This window comes from Hibiscus syriacus, unplaced genomic scaffold, assembly GCF_006381635.1.
Source record: "Hibiscus syriacus cultivar Baekdansim isolate YM2019G1 unplaced genomic scaffold, ASM638163v2 tig00110482_pilon, whole genome shotgun sequence".
NCBI lineage: Eukaryota > Viridiplantae > Streptophyta > Magnoliopsida > Malvales > Malvaceae > Hibiscus > Hibiscus syriacus.
This window is the reverse complement of record NW_024062758.1, coordinates 2,568,417-2,589,961: the sequence shown is the minus strand read 5'-3', so window position 1 is coordinate 2,589,961 and position 21,545 is coordinate 2,568,417. Positions and strand designations below refer to the sequence as shown.

The following is a 21,545-nucleotide window of genomic DNA, read 5'->3' as shown; positions in this document are numbered from 1 at the left end:
ATAATAATAATAATAATAATTTACTTAAAAATTATTTAAAATTTCTTACATCTAAACCGTGCATATAAAATGGAACAACTTAATAAAACATACATGCAGACAATAAGAAAGAAAAATAATTTACTGCTAATTTTACAATACCTCTTGAAATAATAATTTACTTGATATGAAACCTGTGGATTAATTACTATTTTTTAGAATATAAGGTTCAAAAGTCGAGGGAAAATAGCATTTTAGCTGCCCCATCACGTTCAAATGTCACTAACATTGCACACTCCTTAAAAAATTATATATAATTGAAAAATAATAGTCTGTGTATGCAGCAAACAACACCGAGATCCGAAGCAGAACAAGGCTTGAATATGAAATTAGATCTCATCTACAATCACAAAACCCAGAAAAGTAAAACAGAAATAAATGGAGAAACCTATACTGTGCTTTCCTCTACCTTACATTAATCTCAATGAAAGTAACAGTCGATTTAAGAACCCATACTCCTTTTATGGAGATTCAAATCCTCTTACAAATAGAAAAAGAAAAGAAAACCCTCTTTATATACAATTATATATGTAACTTGATATCTACTACTTCTTGCCTGCGTGCTTGGATGCCATTGATGAACCAAAACACAGCTGCTAAAGCTAGCTAATCAACCCAGAAAAAAATGGCGAAAAAAAAAACATCTCAAAGAAGAGCCAAAGGAGGCCAGTTTTATGCTTTCAAGAATCAGTTTAATCACGCCAGCAAATAAGCATGGTAACGCAACGCCTCATGATGTAAAAACGAGCCCTTTGTTCCTTCACTAGTCTGGCGCATTTTCTCGTAAAAACACATCTTTTATTCGAAGAAGCAGATGAATTCTTGATGACGAAAGAAGAAGAAGATGAAGGAGGGCTTCTTGAAGTCGATGAACTTTCTTTCTTCGACAACTTCCATTTCTCGTCAAAGTAGAAACTTGGTGGTGCACTTGAACATGTTGACAGATTTGAAGAAGCCATTTCTAGAAAACCAGGTGAGCTCTTAAAGATGATCAATGGTCCGGCCTCTCTTTTTTCTGGATTTTCTTAGTACCCTTTTGGAAGCTGAACAGTTGAGTGAATTCCTGGAGTAATAAAGAGTTAAAAGGAAGAGTTTTTTTCCCTTGTGTTTTGTTGGCGAGACACTGAGAGAAGAGTGAGCATTTATAATAAAGTTGAAAGAGGATGAAAATAAAAAAGGAGATGGGCGTAGCATTGGGTATCATCTTGGATTCTTTGCGTCCAGAGGCCCACCAATTTATATATTTCTTACTATATAAAAAATATTATATTAATTATCCAAAAAATATTATATTAAGCTCTTAAATGTAGTCCAAATATTTATAATAATATATTGATTACATTTACATATACTATTAAATAAAAAATTATTAGTAAGAAAGAGTGGGATAAAAGGAGGGAATTGAGTGCAAATCTCAGTGAGCTATTGTAAATATCAAGGTTGAAAAAGAAAATATGAGTATTTATTGTAGAGAAAAGATAAAAGGTGAAAAAGGTCGAGTGCAGAATAGCTTAGGTCATTTTGTCATTTGTTTGTTTATGAGTTTTGTGTTTCTTTTGATGCTCTTAACCTTTTGTGGTAAAAGAATAAACAAATAATATGTTCGGTAATACTAGTTCTTGAGGAATTAGTTATTCTTCTTGGGTACTCTTGATCATAAATATGTAAGCATGATAAACTTCTCAATATACAATGTATTATGTTATATGCATGCATGGCATAAACAGAGATAGGATCATCCATTTCACAATACCATGTACCATATGAGTACATGAATAACATAAAATTATTATAAAGATCTTTTATGTACTTAGTTAACGAATAAAAAAAAGTGCACTAATGCTATTCAAAGTTTAATTGGAATTTTTATGTTGTTTCTTAATCTGAGATGATTAAATTATAATATTCGTTTAAATATAATCTTAGTTATTAACCATGTTTATATCCTATGAAACAGCTACTTAAACATATAACGTCTAAAAAAACATTACTCCTCTTTATCAACAATCACTCGATAAATTCTCAGGTCCTTAGCTTCACATTCAAGCAACGAAATAATAGTTCTAAGGGACTATTGACTTTTCTTTGCTCAATAAATTCTCATGTACTTACTTTAATGCTTATAAAATGTGCTTTATTTATATCACACTTGATTATATATAAAATTAAACAACAAAATTAAGGGATATTATTTGAGGATGATTGATTAGACATGCAGTTCACTACTGTATTTGTTTCTAAGGTAGTGTTTTTGGCATGCCCTTCTTAATTATGCTGCCTGGTTTTATTTTTAAAAAGAATGATAAATCTCAAAAGAAAATGATTACTTTGGAGAAAAAAATTGGGAATTGTGGTTTGAGTAAAATGCTAAATTAAACAACTTCATTTTATGGGGCAGAATCTTAAGGAAGATGTTTATCTTTATGATGCTTGTAAATATAATATAAACAATTCTGTGAGCCTTGATCTGAGACTAGTCAAAGTTATACACCATAATATAAACAATGTATGTAATATGAACCACTACTTATTTCACATGCACGGTTTCAAGATATTAAATTCACAACTTGAATAAGTTGTATGGATATTTAATTTGAAAGGTTTTCATGTGTAATACGTTGAAGATTTATATTTTAGTATCTATAAATTAAAGTAAGCTTCATGGAAATTTTATTAATTAACATTTTGGATTTGTATTAGTGGCAGATCTAGAAATATTTTTCAAGGTGAACACATATATATTAATCAAAGGACATACACAATCAAAATTTTAGGGTGTATATATACTCTTCACTACTCTAGTAATAATAATAAATCTCATCTCATATTCAGTGGTGAATCCAAAAAAATATTATTGACTGGGCCAATTACATATATAATCTTTCGATTTAAAAATTTAATTACAATTAAAACTAGTATAACTAAAAGTTCTAAAAAAACTTTAAAATTTATGTAAAAAATACATAGTTCAAAATATAATATTTTCATATTTTAATTGAATAAAATACGATATGAGAAATATATTTTAAATTTTTATTATAATCTTGTAGGTAATATTGAAAATTTTCTAAACAAGCAACTAATAAAATCACAAGTTCATAAGTAAATAAAGAACATAATATAAATAAAACAAAAAATTCAAAAAATTGTAGAAAAAGATAATAAAAAAAACTCAAAATCTCAGTAAAGATATTCTATTACGTTCATGCTTTTAAAAGAATTCTTTGAATTTAAAAAGCACATAGTAAAAATAAATAAATAAATACGAGAAAGATAGCATCATATCATATAAATTAGAAGTAAACAACTCTTAATTTAAGATTTTAAAGAGGTAAAATCATAGTTAAATTTAAAATAAACAAGACTTTAATTAACTTAATTTTAATTAAATAAAATTAAAATTAAATATATGAAAGTATATAAAAAATTCTTTTGGGCATAGGAGGGGACAAGGTCTAGGTAGGTCAGGCCTACCTCTACCCCTGTTCATATTTATAGATTTTAGTGTTCATTGGATTGTTGATACATGCCAACATTTTAGCTATTAATTTTATAAATGTTGAGAATATTTTATAGACAATTCAAGATGTATCAAATATTACAAATATCTAGATTATTTTATGAATATATATATATATATATATATATTATTTTAGAATATTCTCAAGATATATCTCGTAAATGATAATTATATATTTATATAGTGGATTTTCAACATTGGTATCTTTTAATGAAAATCTTTTATTTTAAAATAAATAACTAAAATATTAATTAATTTGTACAAATTACTTTTAACTTGATATTATTAATTCTTCTCCATCGATGCATGTAACTGCACGCCAATAAAGATTTTGTTTTCGTATTCGTTAGAAATCCGATATGACTTGACGGGTATATCCTGGTCCAGTCCCTTTATCTTAACTTGAGTTTATTCTCTTGCTTCCCTAGGTGAATGAGGCAACAATGTCGACCTGTAATGTATTCAAAACTTGCTAGAGATTGCTCATACAAAACAAGTTGCATATAATGGGAAGTTCTGCTGTGAGGCACCTAAAATAAGGTTAATAAATGGCGTGACCGGTAAAAAAAGGTAATTGATTAAAAACGAGTACAAAATGTTATAAATCAAAACTGAAAAGTTATCAGTTGGAGTAACATAACAGGTTCCACTAAAATGTTATACATGGTAAGAAAATGAGTTATAATCGGTAAATGTTATGAATACTATTAACATTTTAGGTTTCGCCTAAAAGGTTACTAAAGTTGAAGTTGTTGGAGCCTTAAACATTTCCACGATAAGAAAATAAGATTAAAGGTGATGGGGCTAAGAATGTCATGGTTCACTAAGAAATATGTTGTGATATGTAATATTAATATTTTTATTAATTATTCAAAAGTATTTATATATTTTAATCCTTTGATTGATTCAAATATATTATTTTAATTTTTAAAATGTATTTATTAATTAATGTTATCAATATAGATTTGATTTAGTGATTTGATTATATGTTGATTCAATATTTGTAAATTTTAATTCTTTGATTTAATATGCATAAAAAATTTCTTTGATTTAATATATATATATATATATATATATATATATATAATATTATGTTTGATATTTATAAATTTATGTTCGATATATATTAATTAATTGAAATATAATATTTTGATTTTTGGAAAGTTACTCATCATCGTTTGATTCATGTGATCTCAGAGAATTTTTGTCCACTCGCTGTCATAAAGTTGCTCACCGTACGAATTAATGGTCAGAGATGTTCGTCGTCACTGGAAAATATCAATAAATGTTTGACCTTACCTTTAAATTTGCTCTATTTATTTTAGTTTCTTATGTTAGTTCTTCTCTATTTTTTTGCAGGTTTGTAGACTATTTTTTTTTGCTGATTTTTAGGTTATGTTACAATTTTTTTAATAGATTATTCTTATCATCCGTTAAAATATGAGAATAAGTAATGCTTTTGTCCTTTTTTGGTATTGGGTGCAAAGTGAATTTTGAGGGGATAGGGGTTGGGTTGACCAATTGTAGCTGTTATTGGAGTTAAGGGTATTGTATCTAGATTGTATATTAAATTTGTGTTTAATATTGATTTGAGTTTTAACTACATATATTTTTTTTGTTTTATTTTGATTCGGGCTTAATGAATAGATTTTTAAACCGAAACTAAAATAATGTTTATAATAGGCAATTTTAGTTATCTTTTGGGCATAAATAAATTCAAGGTGGACACAAAAAAATTTAGGTTAGCACAAATTAATTTTAAGGTAGGCACATATATAAAAATTAAATACTTAATAAACTAATTTTAAATAAGAAATAATTGACATGTCATTAAATATTTTTTGCCAACACATCATTAAATGTTGGAGGACTGTAATAAAAGTTTTAAAAGTTAGGGGACCTAAATGAAAGATTTAAAAAAATTAGTGACCATTACTATACTTTACCCTTAAATGAATTTTCATAGAAATAATTTTATTTATGAACATAAACGAACTAAATACATCTTTATTTATATTCGTTCATTTATGTTTAAAAATTTTATTTATACTCATTTAATTAATTTAATAAGTAAATATAAATAAATGATTTCCAAACAATTAATAAAAAAATCATTTACAGAACTGAGTATGCCTGTGTTTGGACCAATCATTCACACAGTGACAATATCACATGGTGCAACGTGCAGCGAACAGCAACCTACTCTGTATCCACACTATTGGATCATCACAAATTACTTTTAACACACTATATTATAGGAAGATTCGATTATCGATCCCAATGCGATGATGTAAAAATAATAAATTAATCACCATCAATGTAGACAAGTTTCCTCCTGCTTATCCCCAAATAGGTTTGGTGCGAAAATCTGTCGTAATTTAAAAGTTACTAAAATAAAGTTTTTGTTTATTTTAATTTTAGGTAAATTATACAATTATTCACTGAATTTTCTTCTCTCTCCTATTTTATTCACTGTATTTTTTATGTTTTTATTTTATTCACTAAACTTTATAAATTATACCATTTTACTCACTCCACTGTTATTTCTCTAATGGTGTGATGGTGTGTCATTTATTATTATTTAATATAGAAATAATTGAAAATATAAAGGGTAAATTCCACGGTTCCTCACGGAACTTTACTATCTCCCCTATTTTATTCACCAAACTATAAAATAAAAATAGAAGGTGGTCGAACGTCATCGCTGACCATCGTCGATCGCCGTACATGGTGGAAGCTCGATCTCAAATTTTATGGGTCGCTTCGCCTCGACACCTTGAGTCCAAATTCGATCTTCATTTTATCGGAACTTGCTTCGAAGTCCATGAATTGGAGATTAAAAGTGAGAAAGCCGAAACATTTGAATCGAGATTCACGAATTTTAGGATATTTTCCGGTGAAACAACCACCAGATTTGAACTCAGGGGGCTGAGACGAACCAACCCATAAATTTTGAGACCGGACAGCTACCATCAATAACGGTAGATGATGGCCATAAAGAAAAATGACGCGGTGGCCGACGACAAAATAGGGAAAAAAATTGGGGGAAAGAAGAAGATTTGAAACGACGTCGTTTTGGTGTATATTTAACTTTTTTTTAAACAACTCGTTTTGATGCGATGCTTGTGCCAAGTCATAACACCGTTAAAGAGTTAACGGCAGAGTGAGCAAAATGATTCAATCTGTAAAGTTCAATGAGCATAATAAAAAAAAAGTACGGTGAGTAAAATAAGAGAAAGAGTAAAATTCAGTGAGAAATAGTATAATATATCCTAAACTTTAATTATAATTTACTTATATTTTATGATTAGAACTTATCCATGAAAAAGATAAAATAATTTTAATTTTATAATTCTCAACTTATAAAAGTAATGCTGCCCAATTACAGGAGGAAATAATAATAATAATAATAAATGCAAGTGAAATATTATATAAAGTAAATCGAAGAAAAACAGTTTGTTCATTTTCTTTATTTGAATTTTATTATCGATGAATTACAAAATGAAAATCAAATGAATAAAGAAGAAAACGTACTATGGATGAGGTTAAAAAGCATCATGTTTGGTCCAATCATTTACATCATGCCAATGGCTCATGATTAGAAGCTGGCAAAGAATCAACTTCCGTGTGAGAAAATATTACATAAAATCTGAACCTTTCGTACATGTTTTGTTCTTGGTCAATGTTTTCTTTACCTCTCTTCTTGTTTACATTGAGACGACCGCAACTCCATTTCTATCAGCTTGAGAGTTTGTAATTCTCAAAGTTCTAGCATGATGTTTGCCTTGCTGTTTAGCTTGATGCTGAGACCAGTATGCATGAGCAACCATCACCCGGTCCAGCAGTTCTTGCGGTACCGGCTCTCCCCGTCTTTGCTGCGGCGATATTTTCGCAGTGTGAACTAATGTTTTCCATTTATCCTGGGAACAACAGTGGCAGCCGATATGACCAACTCCGACGATATATCCAAGTTGTGCAAACACAGTATTTAAAAAGATTCATATGATTAATGCAAATATCAGTGGTAACCAATCCACATAAATTCCAAGGTCATAGTTCATTGTAGTTCTTGTTCATCGTCGATTTCCTCTTCATAACAATAGTTAAAAAGAGAACACTTCTACCTTCAAATCCACGTAAGTTCGATGGTCAGCATTCTCAAATGCATGCAATTTAACGTCACGCCACCTGCAGATGCCGGGAGAAGAATGATTTTAGATTCTCAGACTTCTTTGCATGCTGCATCCTATTCAATGAATGAGCCAACGGAAACAACATATCTTTTGTCCCCTTCAGCAAATCCACAGAAAGAGGGTGCAAGAGAAAAGTAAAAAAAAAAAAATAGAAGCATAGGATATTATACCTTCCAGTACCAAGCTCCTCAACGGCCTGTACCAACGCTTCTACTTCTGACACAGAAAATGGCCTCCTGGTTCGACGCTGTGCAAGCTCAGATTTTCGTATTTTCCGGTTCGCAGGGACCACAGAAAGTGCCTCGACATTCATTGCAGCAACTGGAACTAGAGCTCTAGACTCCGATCGCAGATGATCAGTTAGTATGTTAGTTTGGGAGGAAGTGTGTTTGTAATTACTATCCATAGCTTTCGCTGAAATAGTAAGTGATGGTGGGTCAGCTATGACATCTGGAATCTTTGTATCCAGGGCTGGAGTGGATAAAGGGCTGGAAACCAAGCACCAATTAAAAGGTACAAGTAACTCATAATGCATACACGCGACATAAAGAGATTCAAACCAAGATTTATTACCATTTACAACCAATCACAAAACATGATAAAATCACCTAGTTAAATTTTGAGGGGCAGCACCACATGGCAACAACAGAAGGGGTTCCTCTGAGCGCAAAGGTGGAGGGGCTATTGCAGGACCAGGCTCCAAAGTGAAACCTAGAGCATCCAAATTATCTTCAGAGGAAATTCCAGACTGTGATAGAGTTCTACTGTCATCTCTCACTTTCTTCCCTTGAAAGAGTACCCCAACACAGATTCTACCTCCGAGTAAGGCAGTCACCGCCTCCATTACAGTCCTCTACTCACATTTAAGTACACCACTAATATTAGAAGCTGAGAATTAATTAAATGAGAAAATGTATAACAATATGTAATTCCTATACCTTTAGTGAACCGACAGTTGCAGATTCTGGCACCTCAATATAAAGTTCTGGAATCCTAAAGGACTTGATGCTTAGTTTTACTGTACAAAAGAACAAACCTTGAGTAAGAGTTTCCCAAAATCAGAAAAAATTCACCCATATGTATTTTGTGGTAACACATAAAAGAATAATACCATGAGAATCAGTACAGTTGTGGGATGCTTGGTGACCTGTAAGCAAGGAGGGTGTCTCACATGCTACACAGCAGAATAAAATGGTTTAGTCAGACTAGTTAAAATCTCAATCTGGGAATCTATAAATTATAATAAAATTTCAGTAGGGAAGCACCACCTTGCGACATTGCCACTGAGATACTCTTACTTTCATTCTTAACCTTCTCAGGTGGATTAGGAACACTTTTGCTACCAATCCCCCCATCAGAAGTTACTATTGAGCTATGGTCAAGGAGCTTCCTCCTTTTATATAGTGTGTCGTATTGACATTTGTCATAATTATAGTATGTCTTCCGTTTGCGATGTAGAGGCTTTATTCCTCCATCTAAAAATATAAGAAACACAAAATCAGCAAGAAGACGGTACATGAACTTCAATTACAAATGGAAAATATACAAAGAATGCTATGAAAATTCTAAAACAAATTGGAACTCTCACCAGCTCTGAAATGTTCAAAATCCTTCAATTTTGGAGCCACTTTCCAGTATTTGGATGTAACCAACTTCCTTATTCTTTGATCTTCGATGCATGTTGGAGGCCTAGAAGCATTGAACCTGTTGCTAAGTTTATTAAACCTAGAAATTTTTTCATCATCATCTACACTACCTAACTTAATATCGTTCCTATGCCTTGAAAAAGAAGCAGTAGGAAGAGAACCACTACGTGATGGCAATTTGACATCCCTTTCAGAATTGACGGGTGCAGGAAACTTCATAAACGCCTCTAATGGATCCTTTTTGGAGCAATTTTTAGCAATAGAAAAAGGCCCAGATTCCAAAACCTTAGCCTCTTGCTCTTGTTTAACACCATTGTCACATATACCATCACACAACTCCCTGTAATTAGTGGAGCAACCATCTAAATCACCAGGAAATTTCCCATATGCTACATTTCGTTTGCAAATTGCAGAATTTAAATTACCCTTAATTTGCTCCGAGTAAGCAGGCTGCATCTTTGTCAAAGTGCACTCCAACATGGCATTGTTTTCAGAATGTTTAAATTCCTTTAGGTTCTCACTGTGTTCAGTAGTCCAATCAGAGGCAACAACACTCTCTTCGCAACTTACATGCTCTATACATTCACTTTTTAACTGTTTATCATCGTACTCAATTTCCTGTTTAACAACATCTTTATCTATAGAAACATGATCATGTCCTTCGGATGCATTGCTTGCAGCAGAGCTTTCACTCTCCTCCAATAACTTCCCTGCTAAAGAAGCTAACAATTCGAAAGCGGAAATTTGTTTATCATCAACTGTCCTCTTACTCTGACCCCTCCTCTGAAACCAAAAAAAAAACCCTTCATTTTATTCATCAAGTTTTAGAACAAAATTCAACACAATCAAAGTCAAATTTAGCAGAAAATCAAGAGAAAAGATCAAGAAATAATGATATAAAAAAGGCATACCCGAATTGATCTAGGGGCACGGGGTACAGTCGAGACACCGAAGGCATTAAATCCATAATCTAAACTCTTCTTAAACACCATATCTCAGGCATGTATGATAATCCAACTTATCAACCATTAATCTCTCCAGATTCAAGTTCTCTGTATATAAGCCAATCCAAAAAAAAGTGAAATGGACCGTATATCAGCACAAATTACAAAGATAACCAACACAAGCTACGTACTTACAAAAAAGTAATCAAATTAATTTTGCATTATCTATGAATGATTAGATTAGCTGATCCATAAAGCCAGAAACAAAACGAATGGCCGGAATTTAAAAATAAATCAATCAAATTCAGATGAAAAAACCCAAAACAGAGCATCAAGAGAAGAACATAGTTGCGTTAATTTTGATCAAATTCAAAATATCGTTAAAAGTAAATTACCAAAAGTATGATTAAATTGCCTGAAACTCTTAAAGTCAAACAAGAACTTATAGCACTAAGGGTCGAATTCATATTCTCTTCTCTCTCTTTTTCTCTCTTTTTCCTCTTAACAAGGAGTGCATCTTTCAATCCAAATCCCATAAACCTCATTGACCCCAAGTTCTAAATTTTCCATGAATCATGGTTAATAACTACCAACCAAACTAACAAACAGATCAGATCTTGATTCGAAGCACTGTTAGAATCGAAATTCACTGATGTAAAACACAATTTGAGCATTAGAATGAGACAAGCCAATAAATCACCTTTCAAATTGAAATGATCTCCAGTTTCTTAAATGGCAATATACATATATACCGAAAAGAATGTAAAGAAAATGAAAATTTTCCTGATAACAATCCCTGAAAATTTCCTGATAAACAAAGATTGGGGAAAGAAAAAAAAATTCAAATCCAATTCAATTTAAATTCCTTGAAACAAGATCCATTTTTTTATTTTTATTTTAGTTAATGTGGTTTGGAAGGTGAAAGAAATTTTAAGATAAAACCCTTTAAAAGAAAAACCACCAAAGAAAATAAATAAATAAATGGAATAGAAAGTGCTTAAACCCATATTATCTTTGACCACAAAACTGGATCGACCGGTGGATTCGAGATGATTTACTGGCAATGGACGGTAACTAAAACCCCTCCTCTTTCTGCTTGTGACCGGTTCTTAATCCTTTCTTTGAATCTAAAAACCATATCGTACTGCTACGTGGACCAATCATATTTTATAAAAGCTTCCTTAGATAAATAATTTATTAATTATTATTATCTACTCTATTCTTTAAAATCTTAATTAAATTTGATATCATGAATTATAATAAATATTTTTATTAATAACTTAGATTACTTTGTAATTATAAAGTTGGTCTTTCTTTTAACTAAAATACCATAAAGGAATTGAATCTTAATCCTTTTGACAGAGAACTAAACATTTAATCGTTAAATTAGATAAAGAAAATTTATCATGCTTGATGAGCATCGATGAACACCATTAATTTCATTTATAAAACATTAAAATTATAAGTACTGAACGTATAATTATAAATTAGTTAAAAATCTAAACGTAAATGATTTAAAATACAATATTAATTACATTATTTTTCATAATCTTATTTTAATAATAATTAAATCAAATTCTAACCCCTAAGTGAAAAGACCCTAATTTTTTCATAACTATGAAGCTCCCGCTATCTTTGTCGGTAACATCATCCGTCGACGAGATAATCTTTATCTTTCATCCCATCGATGTGGTAGTCGTTTGCGCAACCAATCCAATCATATAAGCTTTAATTTTTGAAATTTTGTTTCAGACTTGAGCAGCCATCCAAGCCGTCACTGGTGGGTGCAACCTCACCGACGATTAACGCCTTCACCGCCAGTGGCTACTGCAGCCAGTGTGGGGCGACCGTCATCCCATCATCTTACCCTAATCCCCTAATTCCCAAATCCTAACCATAACCATAACCCTAATTTTCTAATTAGTCCAATTATGGAACATTAATTACCTAATTGAGTACTATAATTCTCACATTAGAACATCAATTTGAACAATTGAACCATATAACCATATTTTTCAAATCCAATTTCGAATTCCCAATTTGAATCCCATAGGTCGTATCGGTACCATGGCTTATATGTATTGGTACGCGGGCATACGAGTATCGGTACTGGTTGTGTACCGGTATAATAATTGTACATTGTTATTTATTTCATATATGTGTACTGATAATTTAGTAAAGAATCCCACATGTCCCACCGATACCTTGGCTCATGTGTATCGGTACGCAGATATTCGAGTATCAGTATTGGTTGTGTACTGGTACAATAATTGTACACTATTATTTATTTCAAATATGTGTACTAATACTCTAGTAAAGTGTATCGGTACGGTACGCTTGAATTGTACAATTTTGTATTAATGCAATTACATGTCATTCACCATTTTAATAATGTTGCTTTTGTTTATTTTTTGAAAATACAAATTTTTTTCGAGATAATTGATAATGAAGATACCAAAATTCAAATTATAGAGTTTGACAATTATAATCAGGATGAAGATGACCATAATCAGGAAAAATATGGATACAACAATGAATTAGATTGTGAAACTTATACTAAAGAAGAACAAACTAATTATCCTATTGATGATGACAAACATATAGATAATGAGAAGACAATTGACAACTTCATTGACGAAAAATATGGGATAAGATTGGGAATGAATTAAAAGATTACAGTGAGAATGATATGAATATGCTAAAGTGGAGGACTTTATATGATTTCATTGAATTTTATCATACATATGAAAATTTGAAAGGTTTTCGAGTTCGAGTCAATCAGACAGTGAAAATTTGAAATGGTGGTTACATAATTACAAAGAAAATGGTGTGCCATAAGAAGGGACATAGAGAAGAAATGTGGAGTAACCTTTGAAATAGAAAACGTGAACAAAGACCGACCATCGTAGTTGGATGTGGAGCATTTTGGACGGTTAACAATTCGAAGACCATCGAGAATCACAAATAAAAGTTGAGTGTCGTGAGAAACTAGAACGCAAAATCACACATCAAAATTCAATCTGAAGGTCCATAGTTGGGAAGATCAACAAGATTTCAAATAAGTGTCATCTTGATCAGTTGTGACATCGTCAAATCTAACCCTAAGAAAACATAAATAAAAGAACGATCAAACGACCAAGAAAAAATGAAAAACATGCCACAGACACAGAGATAAACATATCACAAATACAGAGATAAACATGCTATAAAGGCAGAGATAAACGTGTTACAAATAATTTTTTTATTAAAAAATAAAAAATAAAAAAAAATGAGAACCGGCGGTTGACAATCAACATTAAAATTGATGTTGTCGCTTGTTAAATAAAATTAGAGATAAACATGCTTCAAATCTTTGGACTATTGGAATGTTGACAGAAAACCCCATTTCAGTTGGATCCTCAACAAGCTGATTAAACTTAGAGAGGAGGCTAGAAGATTGTTCATTTCGGTTTCTATTTGGTCACAGATCAAGGGTGGCTGGATTTGGGATCATATTCGTGATAGGAGGGATAAGGTTGGGTGGCATAGGCTTATTTGGTTCCCATCTCATATCCCAAAATTCTCCATTATTGCTTGGATGGTGATTCTCGATAGATTGCCAACCAAAGACAGGTTAGCAAGGTTTGGCATTGTCACTGTTAATGTATGTGGATTGTGTGGTGATGATCAAGAATCTCAAAACCACTTGTTCTTGGAATGTTCCTTTGTAAGGGTGATATGGAAAGCCATTCTGCATGCTTGTGGTCTCCAATTACAGATGCTAACATGTTGGGATGATGCCATGCATTGGATGACTTCAAACTTGAAGGGTAAATCCCTCCTTGTTCATATTCTAAAGCTCGCGTGGACTGGTTTTGTTTATTTTCTTTGGGAAGAACGTAATCGCAAGCATTTTCGTGGTGTGATTCGTTCTGCTGATACGATTGTAAATAACATTAGAGAGTCTGTTAGGATTAAATTGTATAGATGTCATATGAATAAGATGGATGATGTTAATAGGAGGTTGAGCCTAGTTTGGGGATTAATCTAGGCTGTTTTGATGTCATTTGTAGCAGCTTGCTGCTTCTTTTTAGATGAATAAACTTCTACTTATCCAAAAAATAATAATAATAAAAAATTGATTTGATTTATAAAAAAAAGACAAACTCAAGTAAAAGAAAAAGAAAAAGAGAGCGACTAGGGGAGGGCGGATACGTTATACTAAAATTACTATTTGGTAATAATTTATTTTTCTTATTTTATGTTTACATAATGCTATTAATTTCTTCCAATTTTCTTGTTGATTTGTTTGTTAATCAGTAAATTAATATAGATGATCAAATTTTACATATATTAGCATGCGATTCAATTAATTACAAGTACCCGTACAATATATTTACTGTCCTAATTATTAATGGATTAACTTCTCAATTCACTAATTATACTGGCCGGATTCAAGTTCTAGGAAGTCGTTACTCATCAGGTGCTTAACTTTGACTACACTCAATCACAAACTTATCCTTAAGACCACAAATATTTAAAAGATTAAATTATGTCACACATCCTTAATTATGATAAATATTTTAAATTGGTCCTCAAAATTCTAAATACTCTAATTTTATCCCCAGATTATGATGCTTGTTCTAAATTAATCCCAAACTTTTAACTCACTGTATATGGGTCCAACTGTCTGGTACCATAGAGGTTGTAACTTGGAAAAGGCTCTGAATTTAGGTGTGGCTCAAATCAACTCACAAGTTTTAGATTCGGTTCGCAAGATTTTATATAGGCCCATGTCTTAACCATAAGATTCGGACCAAGACAGGTTTTTGTGCCGAATGACAGTATGTGAAAGCACCAAATACACATTAAAGAGAGTTGAATTTTCTTCACTTTTATGGATAAGAAATTGATTAAATCCAGAATGGAAGAATTCAAAGACTGCAAGAAGCCTATGGAATATGGCCATTACAATTCAGACGCAGGTATTTTGATTTTGATTTGCATCTCACACACTGCAACTGCAAATGTATAAATGCCAATTATGACATCCTGTAGAAAGCTTCGACGTTTCATTCAATGTTTCAACCTATTTTCTTAGCTAATGTAAAAGGGTTGTAATCATTGACTGAGATTTAATCAGAGTGGAGGTACTGTTGTTGTTTTGGTGTGAGATTCGAACATCTCTAAACAGATGATATCTTCCATTTATGGATGATAATTGACAAGAAAACCGTGAGTTCAAATATTGTATAGAGAAATGAACAAATAAATTTTTGTGAGAGGAAAAAGGCCACATTGAATTGGTAAGGAAAGTAACTCATCATACTGTGATCCAAATCCGAAGGTGGGATTGGATCATGGGCTCTTCAATACAAAAAGGTAGCAACTTTCGTATTGATTTTCACAAGTGTTATCACAATTAAATTTTATGGGTTGACTTTAAAATACAGATTTACATTGCCAAATTTCTTTTATTTAATTAAATCCAATTGGAAGTATCTAGGAAAGTTATCCACATCTCATCTTGCAGTCGAAAACTAAAAACAGTAATTTTTTTATCATCTTTAAGTAGCAATTTGTTTTTTTTAGAAATATGAATTCTATATATTAACCGTAAATGACATCATTCAATATAGTGTTGTAAACGAGCCGAGTCGAGTTCGAGTATTGCTGAGCTCGACTCGAACTCGAAAAGTTTAAAACTAGACTCGACTCGACTCAAAAACTCGAGAGCTAAAAATTATTAAGCTCAGCTCGAACTCGAAATATAATATTGAAACTCGACTCGAACTCGAAAAGGCTTGAACTCAAAAAAAATTCAGGAGCTCGATCGAAGCTCGAGACTCGAGCTCGATTCAAGCTCGAACTCGAACTCGAATTTGAACCTACAAAAATCTTATATTAAAATTTTATAATTATCAATAACGTATTTTTAATATATTTTTAATAATGTAATTTTAAAAAATCTAAAATTAATATATAATATTTTTTTCGATTAGCTCGCGAGCTTTTCGAGTCGAGTATTAAGTAGCTCGTTAAGAATTCGAGTCGAGTTCATTCGATTCGAGTGTTGATCGAGCTTTGACCGAGTCAATCTTGAGTAGCTCGTGATCTGTCTCTCGTCTCATTTACAGCCCTAATTCAATAAATTGTTTGTAATGTAAGTGGAAATATTAAAATCAAACTTTAAAGACTGATTATAGTTAAATGCTCATTCGACAAGTGAGTGAGTGACCCTATTTGCTATGCGTGACGCATAATGAACTTGTTGATAACGGGACAATCCCGATCATTGTTGCTATTAGAATGATGATACAAAACAATAAATCAAATAATTGTGGTGATAATGCCTTGTTATGCTGTATCATTGACAATATATATATTAATACTATATGCGTACAAATAATGTAAGTTCTTGCTTAGAATCAACTTCACTCTTTCTAAAAATGATGGGCGTTTTGCCAAATAATTTGTCTCAATGGATCAAACTTCATTAATTAGCCGTAAACGATAGGCTAAATTAATATGACATAAAAAAATAAGAAGCAAAATTATGCCTTTATTCAAGTTAGATTTAACGAGTAGGTGATTTTCACTTCTTTTTGGATTTTGTGTTGTTTAATACAGCCCAAGCATTGTTTTTCCTTTTAAAAATGGTTAACGTGGCTTATGAACAACTACGATAACATGAATCTTCTGGCCATTTTCTCTTTTGATGGCGGTTAGGTTAGTTGATAACTTTAAGCTTCAATTATTAAGTGAGACTGCCGAAGATCAAATGGGAGGAGTCTAAAAGATCAAAAATTGTTGGGACCTATACTATAAATTTATTTATTTTTATATTTTTTAAATAAATTCATACACGTTTGAACCCGAGTTATCTAGGAAGAATATGTTTTTTTTTTATCAATGACCCCTCTTTAGATTCTAATTCTAAATTTAATTTTAAAGTGTTTATATAAATCAATTAAATTAACTTCAGATTCATTAAAACACTTTATTGGTTCAAGTTTTTACAAAAGAATGATAAAATACAAGTTCAAACATGCAAAACGCTTTTATATATTAAGAGAGTTTTACCTTAAATTCTTCTCAACTTGATAGGAATCAGTTCCAAGTTGAAAGTGACTTAGATTTTCTCTGGGTTAACATAAAAACTATTTATTTAAACATTTTTGGTCGAAAATTTTCTCGTATTTGATAATCACAACGATTTTAATTAAAATAAAAATATAATCAATGTGTTAAATATTATTGTAAATATTCAGAGTTAATTTTGTTGTTAATAATTATGTTAGTTTGTTATATGAAAGTTAATTAGGAAGTCCTTGTAAATTAAATGTGCATGAGGAGCACAAAATTACTTTGCACATTTTAACGGGGAGTGATGAACTAGTTAGTTAATCAGGACAGCTGGGGATCTTTACATAAACTAGTAGTTATATTGATATATGTTGATGATTTGCTAATGACAGGGAGTGACGAATATTTCCTCGATCAATTGAAGGATTTGTTGAATAAAAGTTGCAAAATATGCAGTAGAGCTTATAGAAGAAACCGGTTTGGAGGAACTGAACCTGCGTTGACCCCTTTAAAGCAAAATAACAAACTGACTTCAACAAAATTTGAAAAAAGGGTCAAAAACAAATTTCAGATGGTTCGGTCCATTGCTTGATGATGTTGTCGTATCATCGAGTGATCAACTTGCGGGCTTGCTCACAAAGAGTTTGGGTATACAACAACACAATTATTTGAAATCCAAGTTAGGATTTAAAAACATGTTCAAATCTTAACTTGAGGGAGAGTGTTAGATATTTATTGTTAGTTTTGCTGTCAATAATTTTGTTAGTTTGTTATATGATAGTTATTTAGGAAGTCCTTACTGTATATAAATGCACAAAAGGAATAATACACTGCTTTGCACATTTTAACGCAATCAAATCTTATTTTAAAAGTAGGTTTTTCAACCCTTATTTTTCTCGTTTATATAATTTGAACTTAAGATTTTAAACATCGATTGCGACTCAACCTAAGAGAGATTAACAAACATTCGAAAAGTTAAAGTGGAAGGCAAAGATAGAGAAAGAAAAGAAAGAATGTGTGTTGAATTATATTGCGTGGAAAAGAGCAAAGAAGAAAGTTGAAGATATGATTCCAATTTTGCTTGCTGAAGAAACTAGGAACCATTTTTAGCTCGGGAAAACGCACTGGAACATGTTTTGTTCTAGTAAAGAAGAGACACAGTTTGGGCAATGGTCCCTTCATCCAACCAACTGGTCTGCTAAAAGAACCACCCATTGTTCTTCCACAAATCATGCATTATGTTTATGCACAAGGAATTTGGCACTAACATTTTTTTAATTATATAATCACTCTCCTCTCTTTGGCATGTGTAATAAGTCATACAAACACTCATTACTCTCTTCAATTGATCATATTTATTAATATTATTTCATATAATTTCTTAAAATATATTTTCAGGAAAAAATAATTAAACTCTAATTCAAAATATATTTCACAGAAGATGAAAGATATTTATTTAGGGCCATTGACCCTTTTGAAAGATATAGTCCATTCTTTTATATACATGATTCGAAATGATTGGTTAAATCTATGGCTGTTCTTCCTCAAAAGAAAAATGGTAGGCCTTTAACAAAGTTTTCCTTAAACCCTTAAATGATATTTCATACATGTAAAGAAAATTTAGGACAAGTCCTTTATCTTTAACCGTCAACTTCTCTGCACCAACTGAATTGCCTTTTGCACCCATTATCACTTCGCATATTCTTTTTTCTTTTAAATATTCCTTTTTGGGTATCTACTTGTTTCAATTACTTAAATATAATTTAACTCTTTAATAAATAATAACTCTAATTTAATTCTGAAAAGTACCCATTAAATCATACAAATTCTTATATATATATATATATATATATATATATATATATATATATATATATATATATATATATATATATATATATAAACAACCATCTTATTCAAAATAGTCCCAAATTACAATAAAGATTTACAAATGCAATCGTAAATTAATTATGCATAATTAAAAAAAATCTTCATTGAAACAAAACTAGCAACTTAAGATCACATAAAGACTAAACAAGGAAAGATTAAAAATCTAACCAAGAAATTTGAACAAATATAGATACAAACATATATGAAAAAAGGGGATCAAACTATTGAAAGACCACACACAAACAGTAAATCAGACTCAAGAGATGTGAAAAGTTATCCACAAACGCAAATCGAGTATTCACATCCAATCTGAGGGTCTAAATCAGGGAAGATCAACAAGATATCATATAAGCGTCACCCTGATCAGTCGTGGTGGTGTCAAATAAACCCTTAAAAATAAATGAAAAAATATCAAATAATTGAAAAATATGCCAAAAACATACGAAAATATGTCATTAAAGTAAATGGAAACGTGTCATAAAGGCATATTTATTGAAAATCAAAAAACAAAAGAAATTATAGATATGATATAGAGAAAAGAAAAAGACAATAAAAAATACCAACGGTCTACAACTAACAATAAAATTGGTGTCGTCGATGATCAACAAATACCAAAAATAAAATAGACGAGCAACACACCAATGAGACAAATCTAGGATTTTTTTGAGGCTTATGTCTTAAATCATACAAGTACTTGAGGCGTAGGACACATATTAAATAAAAAGAGAGAAGTAATTATACCAAGCCTTTGCCTTGATCTCATCTTAACTTAAAATATACGTAAATACGTTACTTCGTAAACTAAGCCAATAATCTATACTTATCTTATAATTTACTTCAATTCACATAATTTTCATCCAAATAACAATTATTAAGTCGCAAAATTTTGATTGAGAAAAAGTTTGAACCATTTACAAGAATTAAACAAGTTCAAAATATGGAGGACTGAGGGAGTGTTCGTAATATCTAATGTGATTTCTTAGCGCAATTGATACCCGCGACCAAAAGATTCTATAACCGGTCCACTACAATATTCGTCTCTATCAATCATCGTTATCTATGTAGAAGGTAATTTATGCCAATGAGAATTTGGCTGGATGGTAACCTTACTTTTTTAGGAATATTCAAAATCATACTTTTAAATCTTATTATGGGCAAGTATTATCATATTTTAATTTTAATTTTGTTTTAATTTATGTCTTGTCGTGTATATACTATTTTTATATATTATTTAAATTTATGTTTTAATATTTAGTTCAATTAATAATCATTCAAATGTGTATTGCTTGAGTTGTATTGCTAGTTTTTTTTTAAATTATATAAGAAAATAGTTTAAAATTTTAACCAAACTATTCTATATATAAACATCATTATCGAAGGTTAAAAATAAACACCATCAACATTAGTATAAATAATAGAACATAACATCATGTTGACAACTAAATTTATCACAATTTAAGAATATCATATTTGAGCACGAGCCAAGTGACCTTCGTGGTAAAGGAATTGTTGTTATTTAGGACCCGAGTTTGAGCACCATAAGTGTTAGGGGTGTGAGGTTCAATGTTGAAATATTGAGAGTTATATTTGAACATATATTGTATTGTATGTTGTACTTACCCTAAATTATTAAAAAATATATCATATTTGACCGTTGAGTTGATTAAGATATTAATCTTTGTTCCTTCATAATCTTTAAGGTAGGAGCACTCTCTTATTTCTCCTATAGTCCCCTTCCCCTCCTCTCTAGCTAAGATTATGATTAAATTTAGAATTTAGAGTGACTAGGAATACCTATCAAAATGAGAAAATTAATTGGATGGTTTGAAGTAGAGGTTGGTAGAGAGAGAATCAGTTGAAGCAACATAAATTTTTTAAATTTTATATACTTTTTAGATTGTTAGATAAGTAAAATTGATGATTAACTTTAATGTTAAAAAATGAAAAGATTTTAATAGAAAAACAATTATTCCGAATTTAAATATTTTTATATTAGCCATTAAACTTAATTAATCTAACTAACCTAAAGACACTAAAAAGTTGATATTGTAAAATGAATCTTAATTGTCTCTCTATATAACCATATTAGGTAGTAGTAGATGTACTTATTTATAAGCTGGTCTACCTTTCAAGCACGATAAATGTAATTCAAATTGAATTGTTATAAAAAAAAGTTTTTTAATAACTTTAATTTAATAGAAAATAAAAGTAAAGTCTGAAATGAACATATATATTTTAAAAGAAAATC

At 30.7% G+C, this 21,545-nt stretch overlaps 3 protein-coding genes across 3 annotated transcripts; 1 reads left to right on the top strand and 2 right to left on the bottom strand.

Moving 5' to 3' along the window:
- Positions 1 to 459: 459 nt before the first annotated feature.
- LOC120128998 lies at positions 460 to 1,153 on the bottom strand. Its single transcript, XM_039146602.1, has one exon. The coding sequence runs from the start codon at positions 996 to 998 to the stop codon at positions 732 to 734; it is 267 nt and encodes an 88-aa protein (XP_039002533.1). The 5' UTR covers positions 999 to 1,153; the 3' UTR covers positions 460 to 731.
- A 6,104-nt stretch (positions 1,154 to 7,257) lies between these two features.
- On the bottom strand, positions 7,258 to 11,189 carry LOC120128920 (telomere repeat-binding protein 3-like). The gene is made up of 10 exons (XM_039146530.1): positions 11,043 to 11,189; positions 10,310 to 10,450; positions 9,341 to 10,181; positions 9,018 to 9,227; positions 8,864 to 8,926; positions 8,691 to 8,770; positions 8,361 to 8,605; positions 7,923 to 8,240; positions 7,684 to 7,747; positions 7,258 to 7,479 (listed from the first exon to the last, which is right to left on the bottom strand). The coding sequence occupies exons 2-10, from the start codon at positions 10,388 to 10,390 to the stop codon at positions 7,267 to 7,269; spliced, it is 2,115 nt and encodes a 704-aa protein (XP_039002461.1). The 5' UTR covers positions 10,391 to 10,450; positions 11,043 to 11,189; the 3' UTR covers positions 7,258 to 7,266.
- Positions 11,190 to 11,405: 216 nt separating this feature from the next.
- LOC120128656 lies at positions 11,406 to 14,372 on the top strand. The gene is made up of 3 exons (XM_039146300.1): positions 11,406 to 11,412; positions 12,095 to 12,191; positions 13,718 to 14,372. Exons 1-3 carry the CDS (start codon positions 11,406 to 11,408, stop codon positions 14,370 to 14,372), a joined length of 759 nt encoding a protein of 252 aa, XP_039002231.1.
- The last annotated feature ends 7,173 nt before the right edge of the window (positions 14,373 to 21,545 follow it).

Bases quoted from the DNA above. Each gene is read 5' to 3' on its own strand.
- LOC120128998 (XM_039146602.1), bottom strand. From the start codon at position 998: ATGGCTTCTTCAAATCTGTCAACATGTTCAAGTGCACCACCAAGTTTC.
- LOC120128920 (XM_039146530.1), bottom strand. From the start codon at position 10,390: ATGGTGTTTAAGAAGAGTTTAGATTATGGATTTAATGCCTTCGGTGTC. The intron at 9,228-9,340 runs GTGAGAGTTCCA...TTATATTTTTAG, and splicing joins TTTTGAACATTTCAGAGCTG to ATGGAGGAATAAAGCCTCTA. The intron at 7,748-7,922 runs GTATAATATCCT...CGGCATCTGCAG, and splicing joins GAGGAGCTTGGTACTGGAAG to GTGGCGTGACGTTAAATTGC.
- LOC120128656 (XM_039146300.1), top strand. The intron at 12,192-13,717 runs GTCATCCCATCA...GAATGTTGACAG, and splicing joins GCAGCCAGTGTGGGGCGACC to AAAACCCCATTTCAGTTGGA.